The sequence below is a fragment of the Thermobia domestica genome, chromosome 1 (assembly GCF_964235325.1).
Source record: "Thermobia domestica chromosome 1, izTheDome1.hap1.1, whole genome shotgun sequence".
Lineage (NCBI taxonomy): Eukaryota > Metazoa > Arthropoda > Insecta > Zygentoma > Lepismatidae > Thermobia > Thermobia domestica.
Window position 1 is genome coordinate 294,349,859 of NC_137454.1, and position 19,789 is coordinate 294,369,647.

General features: G+C 36.2%; 1 protein-coding gene across 3 annotated transcripts in view; it reads right to left on the reverse strand.

Moving 5' to 3' along the window:
- S6kII (Ribosomal protein S6 kinase II) overlaps positions 1 to 19,789 on the reverse strand; it is a 171,323-nt gene that overhangs the window by 83,884 nt on the left and 67,650 nt on the right. For all 3 annotated transcript variants that reach the window (XM_081726796.1, XM_081726794.1, XM_081726799.1), the window contains one exon: positions 3,648 to 3,779. In XM_081726796.1, coding sequence (XP_081582922.1) covers positions 3,648 to 3,779 — 132 coding nt within the window. The remainder of the gene's footprint in view (positions 1 to 3,647; positions 3,780 to 19,789) is intronic.

Consider the following 19,789-nt stretch of genomic DNA (forward strand, 5'->3'; position numbering starts at 1 on the left):
AGAATTGCACATTATGAAACATCGTTACTTCCACAGTACATTGTACACAAATCAATACTATTTTACATAATTTGAATCGCGAATTATAACCGTTCCTTTCCTTTCATTTCCTTGCGAACTGCTATATAAAGAAACCCAGTCTTTGTTATGATTTTGGAGAGGAGTGCTAGAAGGGGTGTCTCCATGGCATACCCTCCAACCCCTAGAACAGTTTTTGTGCTCTCTCAAAAGCTGCAATCCAGTTACAAAATATTTTTTTCACGTCGTCTAAAAGATTCCTGTTTTGTAATAGTCAGGCCTCCCAGCAGAACATTGAAAAAATATAGGACAGTTTGGTTTATACAATGAAGCCTTCCTTCACCTCAATAGGCAACTGGAAACAAGATTTAGTTTAATACAGAATAAGAGTATATATAACTTTTAGAACTCACCAAACCTGCTGTATTGTTAAAAAAAGATTTACTGATTAAGAGAAAAATTCTTGTGGTCCGAGTTGCCTATGCCTTTTCCTCGATCCACCACTATTATACATTTTTATGTTTAAATTTTAAAAGGTACAATAATGAACTAGTACACGTATTACTTTTGCGACACCATTGTTTCTAAGCTTTTTGGTTCCAGCCTCAATCAGGGCTTGTGCAGCTGACACGTCATTCATAAGCCGATGCTTTATTGTTTTCTGAAGCCGAATGTTTCCCCTCTGAAATGAATTTTTCAACTTCATCAACTTCAACACACGTGTTTCCTTCACTCCTTTTTTTGGCACTCACTTTTGTCTTTTCTACTGTGATCTTATGCTCACTTTCTTGCTGTTCTAATCTCTGTTCATATCTTCACGATATTTCTTATGCACTTCTTTGTAGTACATTAACATTTCTTTAGTGGTATTAACCCGTAAGTACTCGCGCCCTTTTTGTGACACTAGTACGCGCACGGGGGTCCAGTAGACCCCCGAATTGATATTTGTTTTATTACAATAAAAATATATCTTTTTTAATAATTACGACAATGTAGCGTAATTCTAGACATTTACTGCAATCAGATTTTTAAAACTCATTTTGAGACATTTTTAAATATTTTTTCATCAGGACTTCTGGCTAGCAACACAAAAGTTGCCTGGTTGGGGGTCTGTGAACACCCCGCGCGAGTACTTAAGGGTTACATTTTTACGCACTGTTTTTAATCATTCATAGCCCATTGACGGTTTCTTTATTCAGTCCTTGTCTCTTGGATGGAATCGTTCTCTTACGTGTAGAGAAATCACATTCAACATATGCCTACCCGTATGAAAGTGTTAACACTGCTTTCACAAGTTTAGTAATTGTTGGACACCTTAGTTTTCTTGTGTTATTTTCGAGCAGCATTAATTTGTTCCAATACAGTCAACACTACAATGAACAAAAAAGTCATCGCGTGCTCTGATCACTCATATAAATTTGCTACTCGTCTACAGCTTTGTCAATTTCCTGACTGGTCAACACCTAAATCACACTAGACGCTAATCGTTTCTAAGATGACAATATCTTATCTTGCTATTCCTTTGCATGTCTAACAGCAAGGTGCAAAATCTGGCTATGTTTCAAGATCCAGTTGTTTAGCGGCAGCCTTTGTTGAAGGTAACTTGTTACTTTTATGAAGAATTTCTTTGCATTTAATGTGAATAACTGTTGTTGCACCTTATCGACTTCTTTCGATGCCGACCGTGCGCCTTCATCACCGACATCAATTTTGTTATCTGGCAGTATTTTTTTTTCTTCTTTCACTTTTATATTTACAAGATCAGAAGTTTTTTCATTGTACAGATCAAATACTACAACTCTTGTCATTATTCTTTGAATTCACCATGCAAAACGTAGTTAAGTGGTTCCTGTTTTTGCATAATCACAAGGAATTTATCAAACAAAGTGTCTACACTCATAAGAAAATGTAAGTATGCAAGTGTAACAGGAAATCTCAAGTTCTGACGGATTCTCTTGTAGTTCTGACTGTAACGAAATTTGATTTTGCTTGGGAAGGAAATCAAAGAAATATTCTGTCAGTGCTGATCACAGAGAGACAATCCTAAAGCAACCAGGATTTTCACAATTTTTCTGCTTTCTATGACTTTTCCAGGGCGTTTTCACGACACACTTTTATTTCCAGGTTTTCCAGGACGCGTGAGAACCCTGCATATTGTGTACAGCAATTTTGGAAGGCTGGTGAATACCAACACATCTTGCGTTATGAAAAACTGGAGCATGGCAAGATTCCTCAGCTAAGCTTCATTGGGGAAGAATAACACACAGGAAACAAAGAAAGAAGAAAAGAAAGAGTGGACATGGGAGGATAGGAAAAAGCAAATAAAAAAAATAAATAAAGATTAGTTACTAATCCCTCAGAAAAAATGCTAAGACACATTTAACATATTAATATGTAGCAATTTAAATCATCACTGGAACTGCTCTTGGCTTGTATTTTTAATAATTCAATCACTGAAAAATATAGGAAATATAAAAGAAAACTGAAATATAGGACATATATAGGACAAATATACACAAATTTCCAAAATATAGGAAAAATAGGACAGCTGGGAGCTCTGAATAGTTTGAATATTTCCTATTGATTTTGATAAAACATTCAAAATTTGGTTCAAAGAACGATTGAAAAGAAAGAAAATTAAATTTTATTTGAACTCATGTACAATATTGTTCGCAAACTGCTGGATCATTTTTAAGGTCAGATAATTTTAAAATGAGAATAAATAATATTTTCTTTAAAACTTACAAGAAGCATCATCATTAACATATTGGTCAAAAATGATTAAGTATGTAGCTATAAATGTATAACAATAAATATTGTATTATAAATACAAAGTAGAAAGTACACTTGGGTATCTATACACGTATTTCATATTTAGAAGATTAGGAGTCCGATGAAATTAGTTGGGCTATATATTGAGTACTGTGTCAATGCACATGGTGATGCATAACTTTATGAGGAGTTTTCGTAAACTCAAAAGGACTTCCGAAATAAAGCTCTTTGCAAATTAAAATACATTGCAACGAAACATAGAAGTTCACATCCGAGTAACTGTATTTCAAAACCCTTTCATTTACGTGATTACTAAGTAACCTTCACTTAATGCAGGACAGAAAACTCCAATAAAATTGAAACTAGTGGAAATGAATACGGGAAAAGATTTGAATTATGCGGGAAAAGGTTGCACGAAAATAAATTTACCATTGTTTTTCTGACACAAGTGCATTTCATTGATGATTCCCCATGATATTTCACTGTACAAGCGAAAGCAAAGAATAATGTGCACAACCACAGAATAATAGTTCGTAACACATCATTAGTGGAAAATGCAGAGAAGTTTCTAAGCTTGGAGTTGGCAATTAAAAAACAAGAACTCAATCACATCTGAAATAATCTTCGACTTTTCATTTTAAATGTTTATAAAATCTCATTCTTCGAAATTGTCTGACTTCTATCAAAATTTCCTGACTTTTCTCAGTCTTCTCAAATTCCCTAACTTTCCCCAGTTTTCCAAGTTTTGTGCCATTCTAGGTATTACACAATACTTGTCTTGCTATTATTATATCTTTAATTTACTATACTTATAGCTACATCATTTAAGATATTTTTGAAAAAAAATTATAAATTACCTTTCCAAAAGACCCTTGTCCTAGCACTTTAAGTAGTTCAAACTGGCTTGGATCAGCTCTATCATGGCCTTCCTTAATGACTTCCTTCACTTCTATCTCATGTGCTTCACTTGGATCATTATTACGATGGTTCTGCAAGCAAAATGAAAAGTATTATGTAGCATTGTAAAAGTCTTAATATTGTGTGATTTACATGTATGGACATACTTGATCATCTGAATTATTTTATGTTTCACATCAGCAGCTTTCACTCAACTTTGTTTTAATTATACCCATCTGTTATTTATATAGATTTTTTTATAGATATTGTCTGTGGTTCAATATCTTTAAACCTTTTCTTCTCTCGAAAACTCTTTTCCAACATTGATCCACACCTCGTTCTTTCTTAACAACATTCAATATGATTGACTAGTGACACACAATTCAAGTCAGAGGGAATTTTCTAATTTCATCTTATTTCCCTATGCTCTGATGTTATATTTAGTACTTTTAACAAAGTACGAATCTCTAACTAATCACGTACATACCAATTATATTAAGTATAAGGAATCATGGACGGTTAATTTTTTTATTAAAACGTTTCTTGACATTTTCAAGTTATGACTGAATAAAGCCACAAGTATAAAATGTTTTGTTTCTAGAATAACAAAAAAGAAAAGATTTCCTGCAAAGAAGACATTCTTGATACAAGACAGACTAGCTTGAAGATAATGAATCCTATCTAAGAACTGAAATTCTTGAACCAAAAACTAATAAGTCATGAAGTTGTAGGCTATAAGTATTTTACTAAGAAAGAACAGATTGGCAGTTGGAGTTATTTTGTCTTGAAACTAGTATCATATCAGTAATTTAAATATTAAAGAGGTATTTTCACACATGAAAATTTATTTTCTTTGACTGATGACAAAATAAGCATGATTATATGCTGCAAAGATTTTCCCGTGAACGTTGATATAATTTTTATATATTAAAAAACTAGCATAGAACTTGCCCTATTCTTCCTTCTTCCTCAGAAGCGAAGTTATCTGAAACATTGGGAACATCTATTTACTTTTAATAAGGAGTTCATATTTCAAGTTTCAACTCTCCATAATGAGAGCTCCTGATATACTCTATTCTAGCACACATTTTAACTCCCAAATTCTCTCTTAGGATACGCACTGTAATTAAAGTGACATGATAAAGATCCCAGTTCGTTGTATACGCAAAGTGGCACAAACTTTTCAGCGCAGTCCGCACTGTTCTGCTAGTAGTCATTTAACTGCCTTAAACGTAACCCTGAACTTTTCGACGCATCTTATATGCGGATTTAAAGTTCCGTCTCTTTAAAATCAGAATTGAGCAACAACTCTACCTTGTGATTTGAATCAGCGGAAAGAATTTTGCAGGAAATTGTTGCCAATGATTAAAAAGATGTTTTTTTTTTTTTTTTTTTTTAAAAAAACCCATCGCGATTCCTTTATAGTATGAGGTCGGTGTAACCCACATCTCTCAAATAGCTCCATAGGAAAAAAATCAAATGGAGTTAAATCACGGGAACATGGAGGCCATACGAAAACGTTCCTCGGTTGACTGTCATTGAATTTCGTGTTGTGTGAGCTGACACTTGGACAAAATACTCGTTTTGTCACAAAATCAGGAAACGTCATAAGAAAGGTTATATTGAAATATGTATCCTACGGGGTATTAAAGACAGGGATAACTTTTCTAGCTAGAATTGAATATCTCACGAATGTCCTAAATTTGAGGGATGAAATTGGACACACAGACTCTTCATTAATAACAAGGAAATACGTCTTATAACACTTTCAAAATTTCGCTCCTAAGGGGTACCGTTTCTATGATATTCAAATTTCTCTTTATATATATATATAAAAAAAGTGCCACATGTAAAGATTCGATTAAGTTTGAGTTGTGGAGTTTGGCATACACAGGGTGGTAGGTAACTCCACCGACAAACTTTGGGAGGTGATTCCTTATACGAAATTAAAGAAAAAAGTTCTAATAAACATGGGCCGAAAAATGCCTCCTTTCAGAGTTATGATCCATTGAAAATTCGAAAAATCATTTTTTAAAACTTCCTAACTTAGAAACTATAGGACCTATCCCAAGCGGTTTAAGGAATTACACAGGAACTGGTATACGCTCTATTTAAATATCGATGTTTCAGAAGTCACCGGTACCAGAGAAACGAACGCACCACTAGTACTTAAAGAAGTATTCTTATACTTCAACTTCCTTTTTACATTCCTTTCACCGATAACGGAGGATGGTAAAATATGGATATTTAGATAGAGAACATACTAGTTCCTGTGTAATTCCTTAAACCGCTTGGGATAGGTCCTATAGTTACTAAGTTAGGGAGTTTTGAAAAATGATTTTTCGAATTTTCAATGGATCATAACTCTGAAAGGAGGCATTTTTCGGCCCATGTTTATTAGATTTTTCTTTCACTTCGTATAAGGAATCGCCTCCCAAAGTTTGTCGGTGGAGTTACCTACCACCCTGTATATATACACTCTTAATTAAAAGTAAGGAAATATGTTTCAGCGTTTCAGAAAACAGGCTCCTAAGGGGGCACATTTCTTTATCCAAATTTCCATTTATTTTCTCTATTTAGAAAGTGCCGAATGTAAGGATTCGTTTAAAATGGCGGTGCGAAATTTGGTAAATAAAATCTTAATTAAACAGAGGGAAATACATTTCAGTGTTTCTAAAAGTTCCATCCCTAAGGAGATAATTTTTATAATATCCAAATTTCGTTTCTTTACTCAGAAAATATCCAACTTAATGATGCTCAAGTTGGAGGTATAAGGAATACACGTTTTTTCAGTTTCCGGAAACTCAGTTCCTAACGATGAAATAGGAATAATTTCTAAAATATTTAAACTTTTTTTTTTCCAGAAGGTGCCCAGTATTAGGATTGCGTAAGTTGGAGGTGTGCTCTTCGGTACATAATCTATTCATTAAAAAATACGTGATTCAGTATTTTCAAAAACCAATAACGGAAAGAAGAAGGCGATTTCTACAATATTAAAATTTCCAGTTTTATATTCCTCGGGAAAAAGACACTTCTGTCTGTATTGATATAATTTAGCATCCATTTGTGCTCTTACACGGTGATTCCCCTTGCTCGCAGTAACGTCATTGCAGGTTTTGTTTGGCCGGGGAAGGATGGGGGGAAGAGAAGAGACTCCGATATACGTAAGAGTTTCACGTTATCATTAATATACAGTATTATTGTATTATTGATTAAAATGTAATTACACACCTTAACTCGGGAAAGGGTAACAGAGCCCGCCGGCCCTCCCCCAAATAACGCCTCTGCTTGCGCGAAATACTAAAGAATTAAGTTTCAACGATGAACATTTACTCGATCGAACTTCTATCTGCAAATACCTACTGAAACGTACCGATCTCGAGCCATTTTTTTATGCGGGTGATCGCAGTTGATGAAAAATGGATAACCTACGACAAAATATGAGAGAGAGATAATGTCGAGGCGAGAAGAGGCTTCACAGTCTATGACAAAGCCCCTACTGACGCCTAGGAAGATTATGCTGTGCGTTTGATGGGATTGGAAGAGCAGCGTGCATCACGAGTTGCTAGCGCTGAGTAAAACGATAGACTCGGTCCTGTACTGTCGACGATTGGAACGAATGCAAGTACTAATTCAAAAGAAGCGACAGGAACTGGTGAACAGAAAGAGTGTCGCATACCACGCAGACAACGCCAGATCGCATGCATCTTGAACAAACAGTCAGACATCGAGAGAACTTAACTGAGAGGTTTCAATGCATTCACAGTATAGCTCGAACCTGGCTCCGTTAGACTATCATTGGTTTCGGTCTCTACAGAACTCCCCGAGTGGTATTAAGTTAGTTTTCACGAGGCGTGTGAAAATCTCGTACCACAACTTTTGGCCAGAAACCACATAAGTTCTATAGTAACGGGTGGATAGTATTGCCGGGAAAATGGTAGATCATCGAACAAAATGTTGGATATGTAGTTGTAGTTTCATACTGTTATTTTCCAATAAAAATAAAAATATTTTCAATTTTAACCTCCAAAGACTCAATACGTTTTATACAACTTTATATTACTGGCTGTGAGTCATTAACGGATTGTATTATTGCCAAAACTTCAAGAAGGTATAAATGCAACAGCTTTCATATTTGGGAACCAGATCAAAATTACGCTGTCTCCGGTGTGGTGAATATTCTAAGAAGTCTTAATTTTTGTTGCAACAAACATCTCGTAGGGGTTATGTGACTTTCCCGTTCTCCCCAAGAAATATAGTAGTGGAAAAATGGTGGCGCGTAGGGAGTTCTGGACATTTCTCATGACGAACCTGCTATTGAAGACATTTATTGTAATACTGAGCACTCCCAATATGGTCTCGAGCGAACCGAGGGACACACAAAAACAACTAGACAGTCGTATGTCAAAATTATTACGAATATTGTGCGTGAGAGATTTATCTACGCTTTGAATTCAAGCATTAGTTCAGCTTCGTGTGCGGGTGTCCAGGCTTCGGCTACTGCAACCATACAATTTAAATATTATTCCTTAAGCTATGATATCGCTTCATGTGTTTCTAATATTTTTGGATTGAGTCGTCTTCTTTATCTTAGTTAATTCGAATATCACCACTTGGCAGTAATCCTGCGATTTGACTACATGTCGTTATAACCTGTCCGCCAATTCCTTCACAGATCGGCATTTGTCTTTTCTAAGCACTAATCAATAAACAGATACACGACGTCCACTACGCCGTATGTTGGCGGGTATTCGTCCATGTTGGAACATCTGAAATCACCTTGCTATTGATAAAGCACTAGCATTCAATGCTTTTTGTATTTCTGCATGATAACTCTCACGCTCTCTCTCTTCGGATAAGTTCAATTTTTGCATAAATCACTTTCCATTTTACTCACTTTCATCTTCGAATGATATGGCAAAAATTGACCGGGACTGTAAGGAAACAAGTAATAACTGCACACATGCTCCAGCTACAAGGGCTGTTCAAGTAAATAGTTCCATAAGTATATAATGGGAACAGTTTAAGGGGTCAGAATGGAATTCATGGCAACAATTTTTTTTCCTGTCAGATGTGCGGCAACAGTAATTTTAGAGCAGCATGCATCAAAGACGATTGGAAGCGGGAAATATAAGGGCTGCTATTCATTTAATTCACAGATTGTTTCTTTTCGAAAACAGTATTAATTGTAGCTCGGAATCCTCACTACAGGTACATTTGGCAACACTTTATGATGACGTCACAGTGCTATTGCTCTTCTGAGGCCAGGTGATACATGCATGTGATACGTTCTGTGATTAGTGTTGTAAATAGAAAAAAAAACGGTTCGTATTTTTTCAGAAATTTACGTTTTTTTTAGAAAAAAAAACATTGCCTCTCGTTTTTTTTCTAAATTTCGTTTTTTTTCAAATAGTCATTTGTAATGCATCTTACGTCAATTTAAGTGTGAAATATTTTTATGTAGGTATAATTACCGTAAAATGCAACATAAATTATACGCTAGATACTGATACGCTACAAATATTTTACAATTTACATGAATACAATACCTATTAACAATTCGGGTTTCAGCAGTTTTCATCACTATCAACTAAGAAATAAAAGTAGAAATAAAATTTTGTTTTTTCGTGAAAGCAGGCCTTTAATAAGTACAAAAATAATGTCACGAACAGTATCCAATAACTTGTCTAAAGGTAAAAACTAATACTAATTTGCCTAATAGTATTTTTCTAAATGTCATATATAAATAATTTGTCGACTAGATATATATGACATGCAGAGCCGGCTCTACCATATATGCAACACGTGCATTTGCGTGGAGCGGCAAGCTTGGATGGTCCGGCAAAATCTGTCATAAGTATATTGTAATATCCTATGTGATGTGGTAAACAAGCAATTCCACGCATCAATGTTTACAAACACCTCCACATGCTTCGGCAAGAGGATCTCCTACCAGAGGGACCTATAATCACATGCAGACGACGGCTTCTGGCCTCTCCCACGGAGCAGAAGACGACATCGGAGCAGCAGCGCCACCGCCACCCAAAGGTCCCTATAAATTGGATGGACGAAGGCAACTCGATACTGGTGACCCTCCTTTAGTCTGCTACGGGACTCTTGGAGTAACCTAACCCCAGCCCTCTAGTCTGCTACGGGACTACGCCTATCCTATCTCCTGGCTTAGCCTGCTACGGGGCTGTCTGGGAATCCTAACCTTAGCCGCTTAGCCTGCTACGGGGCTCTGTTGGCCATCTAACCTACCCACTGCTTGCTACGGAGCATTGGTTCCTTAATTCCACTCCTCTTAGCCTGCTACGGGGCTCTGTTGGAGATCCTGTCTGCGACCTTACGGTCAAAGACCACCTATAACTCACCTTGATTCTAGAGAGATCAATTTGTATAGTATTTTGTGAAAATACTTTTATAGAGGAAACTTTTTATAATAAAAACTGGTAGTGGGAGTCGATTCCGGACGCTCTTTTTATTAACTGCTCTACCCAAAGATCCTATATGAGACAAAGTTTTACAATATTATTTAAATTAAATATTTCTTGTTGGAAACAGACTTCATGAGGATGGTAGTTACATTTACTAAGCTGACCTTCTATTTGAATACTACATTCATAAATTATGTTTAGGTTGCATTAGTTTAAGGACACATGGACAATGCTAAAGCAAATGGTCGACTAAATCCGAGCACAAATTGCTTGATTGTTGTCAACTGCAAGAATTCAATTCTCGAATAGTAGTGAATATCTGTTCCATTTAGTAAGTTATCACAGTTTTGATATGAAACAGTCTTGTTTTTGTCAGAAACATGTTCCTTATCATTCAAGATAGAAACAAGTTTTTTTTAAATGTTAGAAGATATAGAAGAAAAATCAAGAAATAAAGATAAAAGAGCTAGTTGCAATGGAATTGCAAACTGATACATTGAGATTGAAGCTCGATAGTGAATTCTATAAAAAGGATTACCATTTTTCCTCTGCAGGTGTGTTTGCTTTATCTTTCACTAACATAATAGATTAATATTTAAAGAAAAACAAACAGACACAACGGGATTGCATTTTTAGTAAGTATTTAAGCCTTTCTGAGTGCGACTGTACTTACCCTCACCTTTGTTGTTCATGCTGGAGTAGCATATTTAAAATCATGACTTTTAAGATTTGTTCTTTCTGGAGAAAGGGGGAGGCGGCAAATTATGCCATTGCACGAGGCGGCAAATTATTCCATTGCACGAGGCGACAAATTGACTAGGACCGGCCCTGAAGATATGTATATAAAAGACATGAATATAGGATGACTATTTGAAGTAATGCAGGGTGTTTCAAAATTAATATTAGGGTTTTGAAACTTTGTAGTATCTATTACAATTAACTTACAATTATAAATATTATATCAAATGAAAGAGCAACTCAAACAGTTTTGTACTCACGCATGTACATGCATTGTTTCTTCTGTTTGCCGTTAGAAAGAGCAAGTAGCAAAGATGGAGACTAGAGAGCAGAAAGCTTTTTGTGTTTTAATAAAGACTGAATATGTACAGAGCAACCGTCCGTGTGACGAATATTAAGGAGATGCTTGCAACTACGTCATGATCGTTTGCAGTTGCTACAGGTCTAAAGCCTACAGATTACGGTTTACGTGCTGATTTCGCAAGTGAAATATTCCTGCATAACAATGAAGATTTTCTGGATCGTGTCGTCTTCAGTGATAAATCGACCTTTCACCTAAGAGCTAATGTGAACACTCATAATGTTTGCATCTGGCCGTCAGCAAATCCTCAGGAGATGGTACAGTTAAAACGAGACTCCCCTAAATTGAATGTGTTTTGTGCCATATGGCAGAAAGTTTATGGGCCTTTCTCGCCTATCGAGTAGATGTGTGCCGTGTGACGAATGAATCTCACATTGAACACTTGTAGCAAAGACTGTTTGAGGTGCTCTTTTACTTGATGCATTGCTTATAATTGTACATAAAATGTAATAAGTACTACGAAGACTTAAAGCCCCATAATTTATTTTGAAACACCCTGCATTTCTCACCAACAGTGTTGGAACTAAGATGTAAAAAGGAGAGAAAATTTTCCTTAGTTATTGTTTACAACGATATTATTATTAGTCGAGACTATAACTACAACAACAACATGAGTTAGTAGTAAAAAAATGTAATCAAATGTATACTCGGTGGCCCAGTTGTTTAAACCGCTCCTGTGTGGATACTAATTAAGATATCGGGATATTATTCTTGCAAAATATGGCTGGACTATAGATTTTCATATTAATTTCTTTTTCTTCTGGTGTCGAATTTCCTTCTCAAATTTCACCCCAGTCAAAAATTCGAGAATTTTCTAATTTCGAATTTCCTTTACTTCTTTTTTCCCTGTAGCTTCCTTAGTTGTAGAAAGACATCCTTAAGACTTGCTAGGGAGATACCTCGGGTGGATACCTAACTGTTGACATCAATTGGACGGGTCTGCGCGCAGTGTTGCCGATTAGGGGAATTAAAATTCTCCTATATCTGGGCAAAAAATTAGAATTTTTTGTTTATAAATCCGTACCTATACGTCCGAGTGCAAGTCAACTTACGTCAATCGAACATTTGTCCTTACTTAACAAAAGAAAGTACAGATCGTAACAATGGGGTAATTAGGGGTCGCACGTAAAATTCGTATTTAGGTTCTAGCACTTGATTTTTCTAGTTTTCCCTTTTCTGTTTACCGTAATATATTTTTGGTAATTAGAAGCTTTGTTCCTTAAATATCGCGATAATACTTGTAGGATATATTAGAGGTGTACCAATGTTTAATTTAAGAGAGTTTCCGTCTGTTTTCTAGCAGTGTTGCCAGCTACAGAATATTTTAATTCCAGATTTTAGGGGGAAATTTTGGAAAAAATTATCTGTTTTGTCTCTATTATTTACCTCTTGTTGGCTATATCGGAACAAACGTACCAGAATCTGGAAGTCTCGTTTTTTCTCTACACAACGCACTATAGAAAATTTCAATAGGATAATTAGGGGAAGTACAGTTGAGGTTTACAGTAGACCTTGTTCTCTAATTAGAAAGATAACTGTGATTTTTTTAAAGGTAGAATGAGATATATTTTATTGACATGTTTACTTTATTACATATCGTCACAATACTTGTTGGATATATTAAAGGGATACCAAAGCTTATTTTAAGGTAGTTTGTGTGTGTCTGATGATAGTGTTGCCAGCTACAGAAAATTTTAATTCCAGATTTTAAGGGCAAATTTTGGAAAAAAAATCCCTTTTTTATTTCTATTATTTCCTTTTTGTTGGCTACATTCGAACAAACGTACCAGTGTATAACAAGCTCATCCTTAGCCTACACAGCGCACCACAAAAAGTTTCACTAGAATAATTAGGGGAAGTACAGTCGAGGTTTATAATAAACCATTTTCTGGAAATGGTAAGAAAATGGTGAATTTGTGAGGTAGAATGAGATTTTTTAAAATTTCATGCTTACTTTGTTATATATCGCCATGATACCTGTAGAATATATTCTTGGAGTACTACGGTTTCTTTTCAGATAGTTTTCGTCTGTCTGATGGCAGCGTTTCCAGCCAAAACAATTAATTCCCACTATTAGGTGAAAAATTCGGAAAAATTCCCTTTTCCCCTCTATTATTACCCTCTTACTGGCTACATTGAAACAAACGTATCACTGCCTGAAAGCTTCCTCTCTGCGCTACAGAACGTACCATAAAAAGTTTCAATAGGATAATTAGAGAAGCTGTAGCCTTGGCATATTTGATTTTTGCTTCTGAGGTGTAAAAAGTGTCAAAATTTCATGTGTATGACAGAATTTCCCCCCCCCTCTTTGAATGGAAGCCAGCGACTTCAGGATTTCACTGTACCTTGTCAACACACCAAAGATTTGTTTAGGTGATTTGAACCCATATAGCAGCAGTGGTGCTAGATACAAAAGATTTTGAAATTCGGTTAGGGAATTTTTTGTAAATTTTCACCCCTACATTTCCCTCAATAATTTCCCACCCGTTGGCAACAATGCAATGCAACATACACCAAAAAATAGCTACTTCTATTTTCTAAAAAATAAGACCTTAACCATATCAATCAAATGAATAGTTTTTGAGCAATAAGTCACTAATTGGAAATGTAGGAAAACGCCAAAAATGACCTGGGGCCGAAAGGAATAATCGCACAATTTTGCTAGTATATAGGTACAAAGAAACAAAAGATTTGTAAGTTACGAGGGCTTCGACTCAAGTTCTGTTGAGTATTTCAATAATATGCAATATAAATCAATAAATAATAGTTGCCAGAAAAAAAACAGACTTTTGAAAAAAAACATGAAAAAGAACGATGTTTTTTATTGAAAAAAAACTTCACAAAAAAAAAACCGTTTTTTTACAACACTATCTGTGATCCGTGTCAGATTGTGAAATGGGTGATCTGTGATGCATCAAAGAGTCACGCAAAAACTGTTCAGTGGTTTACACGTTTACAAGCTGGAAGAATATCCGTGGAGAACTATCACAGTCCTGTTCACCACTCCGTGAGTAGGAGTTAGAAGAAACTGCTCACTAGTGAGTTACGATCGTCGACTGACTGTCCATAAAGATGCAGGGGACAGTAAAACACTTCTCGGATTATGTCAGGAAAACCTAGGGATGTGGCGTGAATCGACGAAATTCTCCGCCAATAATCCGACATTCCTGGTCAACATAATTACAGAAGATGAATTATTTGAATACGGTTAGACCCCGAAACCAAGACCCTACTGGAAGTCACCTGGATCCTCGAAATCCACGAAGGACACAAGGGTCTGATCCCAGTTCATGACCCTTGCTGCTGACGTCCCCATTAAATAGCAAGAAATGAATGAAGTCCGATTCCAAGTAAAGGTGCTACTGATGATGTTACATATATTCTGGATCATGAATCACGAATTTGTTCCATATGGCTAAACTATCAATTAGGAGTATAATAATAATAATAATAATAATAATAATAATAATAATAATAATAATAATAATAATAATAATAATAAACACAGCTGTGTTACGAACGGTTACGCAATTACGTTCGTGGTAAACGGCCGGACAAGTGGATATCTGGATAGTGGTGTTTGGACCATGACAATGCTCCGTGTCATACTTTTGTAATTATGCCCGATGTCCTGGCCTAAAACCATCACATTTGCCGGATCTACCTCCATGTGACTTTCCTGTTCCTACATTGATATTCACTATATAAGGGAAACGATTTGATATTATTCAGGGCATCAAGGGAAACGAATTCTGACATACTCTACAATAGGCATTTTAGGACTGCTTCCAGCAATGGCGACAACATTACAATCGAAGAATGGATGCAACAGGAAAGTACTTTGAAGGGAACAAGCACAAATAGTCGTCTCTAATTTTTACATCAATCCGGAAATTACAGAAGGTCGTTTCACAACCATGGTAACGAAGTTTGAACTCACCTCGCCTTAAAAAACACGCCACTAGCGACCGTGGTCTACGTGATACCCCTTGCAGCGGAGTTTAAATTGCAGGAGACTGCGCTGAAGTACACCTGGTCCAAACGATCCCATTCCTCCTGATAAGTTTTCCAAAGACCCTCAAATTGTACTGGACGTCTGCTTCCCAACAACAGTTTCCACAACGGAAACCCACAAAAATCCATGGGAGAGGCATCAGGTAATATAAGAAGGATGTAGATAAAGAGTATTGCATGAATGTCCGTTTCACGTGCCATCCGACCCACGTAGCCTCGGTGGACTTCACTGTATGACTGGATGCATTGTCCTGGTGGATGACAACAGTAGATGTGTCGCTGCCATAGAGAGAAGGAATATCATGTCTGTACAGTGGCTCCAAAGTGTTCTGGTAATCGATAGCACTGATCTTTAGACAAAAAGGCTATCCACTTTGTGCAATGGAAGTTCGTCGTTATAGCGATATCACCAACAACCACGAACTTTTAACACATTCACGTACCCCACTCAGATCGACCTCTGGACTCACGTGAACGATAGTAGATGGCTTTTTTTTTTTTTTTAATTTTATTAAATTGTTTTGACAGCAATAGAAAATGTCTATATTACAACCAATTAATAAGAACTACATAACATTCAAAAAGAGAACAATGATAATATCATTATTAAAATACTTTCAAAATCAGTTAAAATGTTGAGAGCAACTCCACTTTCCTCGGAACGTCCTCTGCCTTCAAGATCTCCAAAACCATGCTACTTTCCTCTACAAGTTCATATCTGTCATAGGGCATTGCATTTGACCTGATGTGCTGTCTGCTGAGAATTGAAAATCAGAATTGGTTTTCTTCAAGGTTAACACAGTACTGTTTAATTGAATTGTCTAAAGCTTTGACTCCCAGGGGATTTGTCACATTACGACAATCTTAAATTTATCTAAAAGTCAGTTTTTTTTTTTTGGGGGGGGGGGGGAGGGTCACATTTGCGACAGATACACCAATGCTGCATCCTGTGATAACACATACCTCCAATGGTCACCAGCCAGATGGTTCACAGAGCTTTCAGTTGTTGGTCTTTCTTGGACATGGAAGCAAGCAACTTATGAACTTGAGCACGAGTTTTAAATCTTGGCCTACGATGCGATTTACAGTTGCAGGAAAATATTGCACTGCCTGTTACTGGGTTTTCACGTCACACCAGGGTTTCTGCACAACAGCGGGGGAATGGTTAGGCTTCCTATAATGTTCGAAGTCCACTTTTGACTGGTTCCAGCAAGATACGTTGTACGTTTTTTTGCGATTCAACACTGCGTTGATGACTTTCCTTTGACATATGAAAGGTTTTCGTCTTGCACTGTTTAATTATTTGGCTATAACTATAACCAATGTCAGAAAGGGCACAAATACCTCTTCCAGACGACTGGGATTTTCGGTGACATGTACCCACACACATTACTTTCATATTACCAGCTCTGGTTGCCCTCTGCTGTGAGCACATGCTGCTTTCTGCTGTTCGAAATCGTTACCATGAACGTGAAAAGACCTTCTTTAATTAACAGCCCCTGTATTTAATGTTTCATTTTTTTTTTTTTTTTACGCTATTCTAAAATTATAGTGTTACCGCAAATTTATCAGGGAAAACTTGTTGCAATGAATTCCATACGGACTCCGTAACTGGACCCATTATATATTTGTGGAACTACCTAATTGGAATATTCAGGAATATTAATGTGTTCTAGACTTAGATACATTGATGTTAAAGATCGTGTATATAATGACACTAAAAGAACCATTGTTGTGACTAAGCCACGCCGTTTCAAGAAGCATATGCCACGGGAAAAAAATCACACAAATTAAACACGTCTGCGGAAGTTTTGCGTTAAATATACAATGCTCTGCTATGCAAATCTAATGCTCTGATTAGATTACATTTTTTTTATTTATTTATTTGAAGTTTAGCGTCCCTCTCAGGAGCGGGGATATATGAGACGTGGACCTACAGTTTTAGCGTGGGATCCCCCACCGTAGGTCAAAACCGCGTTCGCTAACAACTTTGCCACGAGGGAGCTTATGATCAGGAAGTCATTAGTTGTCTCATTTTATCAGAGATTTTTTTTTAAAAAATCGATGCAGTTATACGTAGTACGTAGATAGTACATAGCGTACGTTGTATTAGAAATATTGCTTTTATCAATATCTGCAGAATAATTTCTTAAATTCATCACGTCAAAATGTGTCTTTGCTGTAATGTATTTCTTCATGAATGTGAAATCTTTCCTTGAAGGCCAGAAGCGGATATCTTGTTTCGTTTTTATGCAATAAGAGTGCTCCTACCTCTTCAACCTTTCATAATGAAACCTTCAAACCTGTTATATCATCTGTTATAGCCTGCCTGTGCCTGCTTCTGTTATGACTTCATGAGCAACATGTCAAGCACGAGTGGAATCAGAAGACAATACGTGAGCAACCCGAACAATTTTTCTACTGCATATATATGTGTGTATGTGAGGGTTTGGTTGTCCGCTTAGAAACAGTCTATGATCCAAACGAATGAGTCTATGATTCCATGTCTATTAACTCAAGCAAAAGAAGTTCAAAGGGAGTTCTGCACAATGACAATCAACTAACCTCTGTGCCCATTGCTCATCCGACATACTTTGAAAAGTCAACGACACTTCTTTGTTGTATTAGAAAAAATCAAAGGCATGCAAGGTATTAAATTCCTGTTTAAATGCGAATAAGACAGTAGAGCGTGTATACAACACAAAGGAAAATTTCGAACTGACCCAAAAGAAACTCTTTAGTACCGGAAACAAAAAATATAGTTTATTTACTATTACTTAACCCTCAGAATGTTCTGTTACCTCCCTTACATATTAAGTTAGGAATAATGAAACGACTTGTCAAAGCGTTGGACAAAGGTGGTTCTTGTATCTAATATCTAATTACAATATTTTCCTTGTTCAAATTTAAGATTAAGGAGCGCATTTTTGATGGCCCGCAAATTAGCCAGCACACACAAGGTTCTGCATTCAGAAATACGATGAACGATGTGAAGCTTTAGACAGGGGACTCGTTTATCAATGCTGAAAATACCTTCTGGGCAGTGAAACTGTAATGACCATACGAACCGCCTGTGAAAACAATGTTCAAAAATACGTATGCACTGTAATGTCAACTGACTTTGAAGTTATATATCATTCACCCTCTACTTTCTAACAAACTACGGTGCACTAAGTAAAGAACAGAGGGAGAGGTTCCACCAAGACATTAAAAGAGATGGAAACGAGGTTAAGCTCGATAAGACCAGTCGATGATGACAGATCAATATTGGTGCCTAGTGTGAAATGATCCACGTGAAGACTACAAACACAAATTGACACAGCACATGTTTGCAACTAAACGACGAAGTATATAACTTGTATTTAGTGAGTTTCAAATAATTTCGAGCATCGTGGAATTTTTTATACATGCTTTCATAGCATTTTGTTGTTGGTAGTCAGTTTTCCAACATTTGAAATTGTGGTTGATACTGAATATCAATTATTAGGTCATTACAGTTTCATATCTACCTTGCAGAAAATCATTACGTGATACGGAATGATGGTCGGTAGATTTGGAGTTAGCACATTGAAACTCGATAAGAACATTTGCTTGACTTTATGCCGCAAAATAAAAAGTTTCAATTCGTAGACTTACGTATGTTATCAGTGTTTGATTACGTGTCAACTATAAAGCATTGGCGAATATTTCTTACTCTTTTACTTCTTTTGACCTTTCGAGAATAATAAAGAATAACGAAACACCGAAACAGCAGGTGAATTTTTGATTAAGAAGTGTAGGAAATCTGAATAGTTTCAGTCCATCTCAGAGTCCTTTTCAAACATAGGAATTTTATTTGTACCATTAAGTGGACAAAAACCGTGTATTTGCCGTACGTTAGTCCATTGCTGTTTATGAAACTTTTTCGCATTAAACAATAAATATCGCTGAAAACATCAGCTGCGAAGCTGGGTCAAGTTCACCACTGAGATCGTACGAACATTAGTTTTGTCAGTTGCCAGTAATATACAGCTGTTAAGGGAATCTTCGGCGACATGGCGTCTGATTAAATTAGCGGTAGTGTCGCAAGATACAAGCCTTTCTTCCAGTTAATTGTGTAGTTGTCTCCTAAACCAAAAGTTGGTAGCTAACATGAAAGAATAAATTTTACCTATTCTGCAATAATTTAATATGTTTATATGACAATCCTTTTTCTTATAACCCAATTATTCCTTTCTGAGTCTTTCAAGTCCGCTTCGTCCTTCAATTTTTCCTTCTAGCTGTACATTTGTGTATTGTGAATAACAAACTAAATGGCCAATATTAATATTCCTTTTTACTCCCTTTCCTTTCGCTTATGGCTAAAATATATTGGCTTTCGTTTACTTCCTTTAAAATGTGTCTTCTTTGTCCTTGAAATCCACAGAATTGCTCTTAAATTCAAAATCTCGCATGCCTCCAATTTTTTTTTTTTTTTATTTCTTCTGATTTCCACTTACACGTATAAAAAACGTGAAACACCGTGAAGCAATATATCGCAGCATGCATTATTCCGAAGATGAGGAACCGTGGA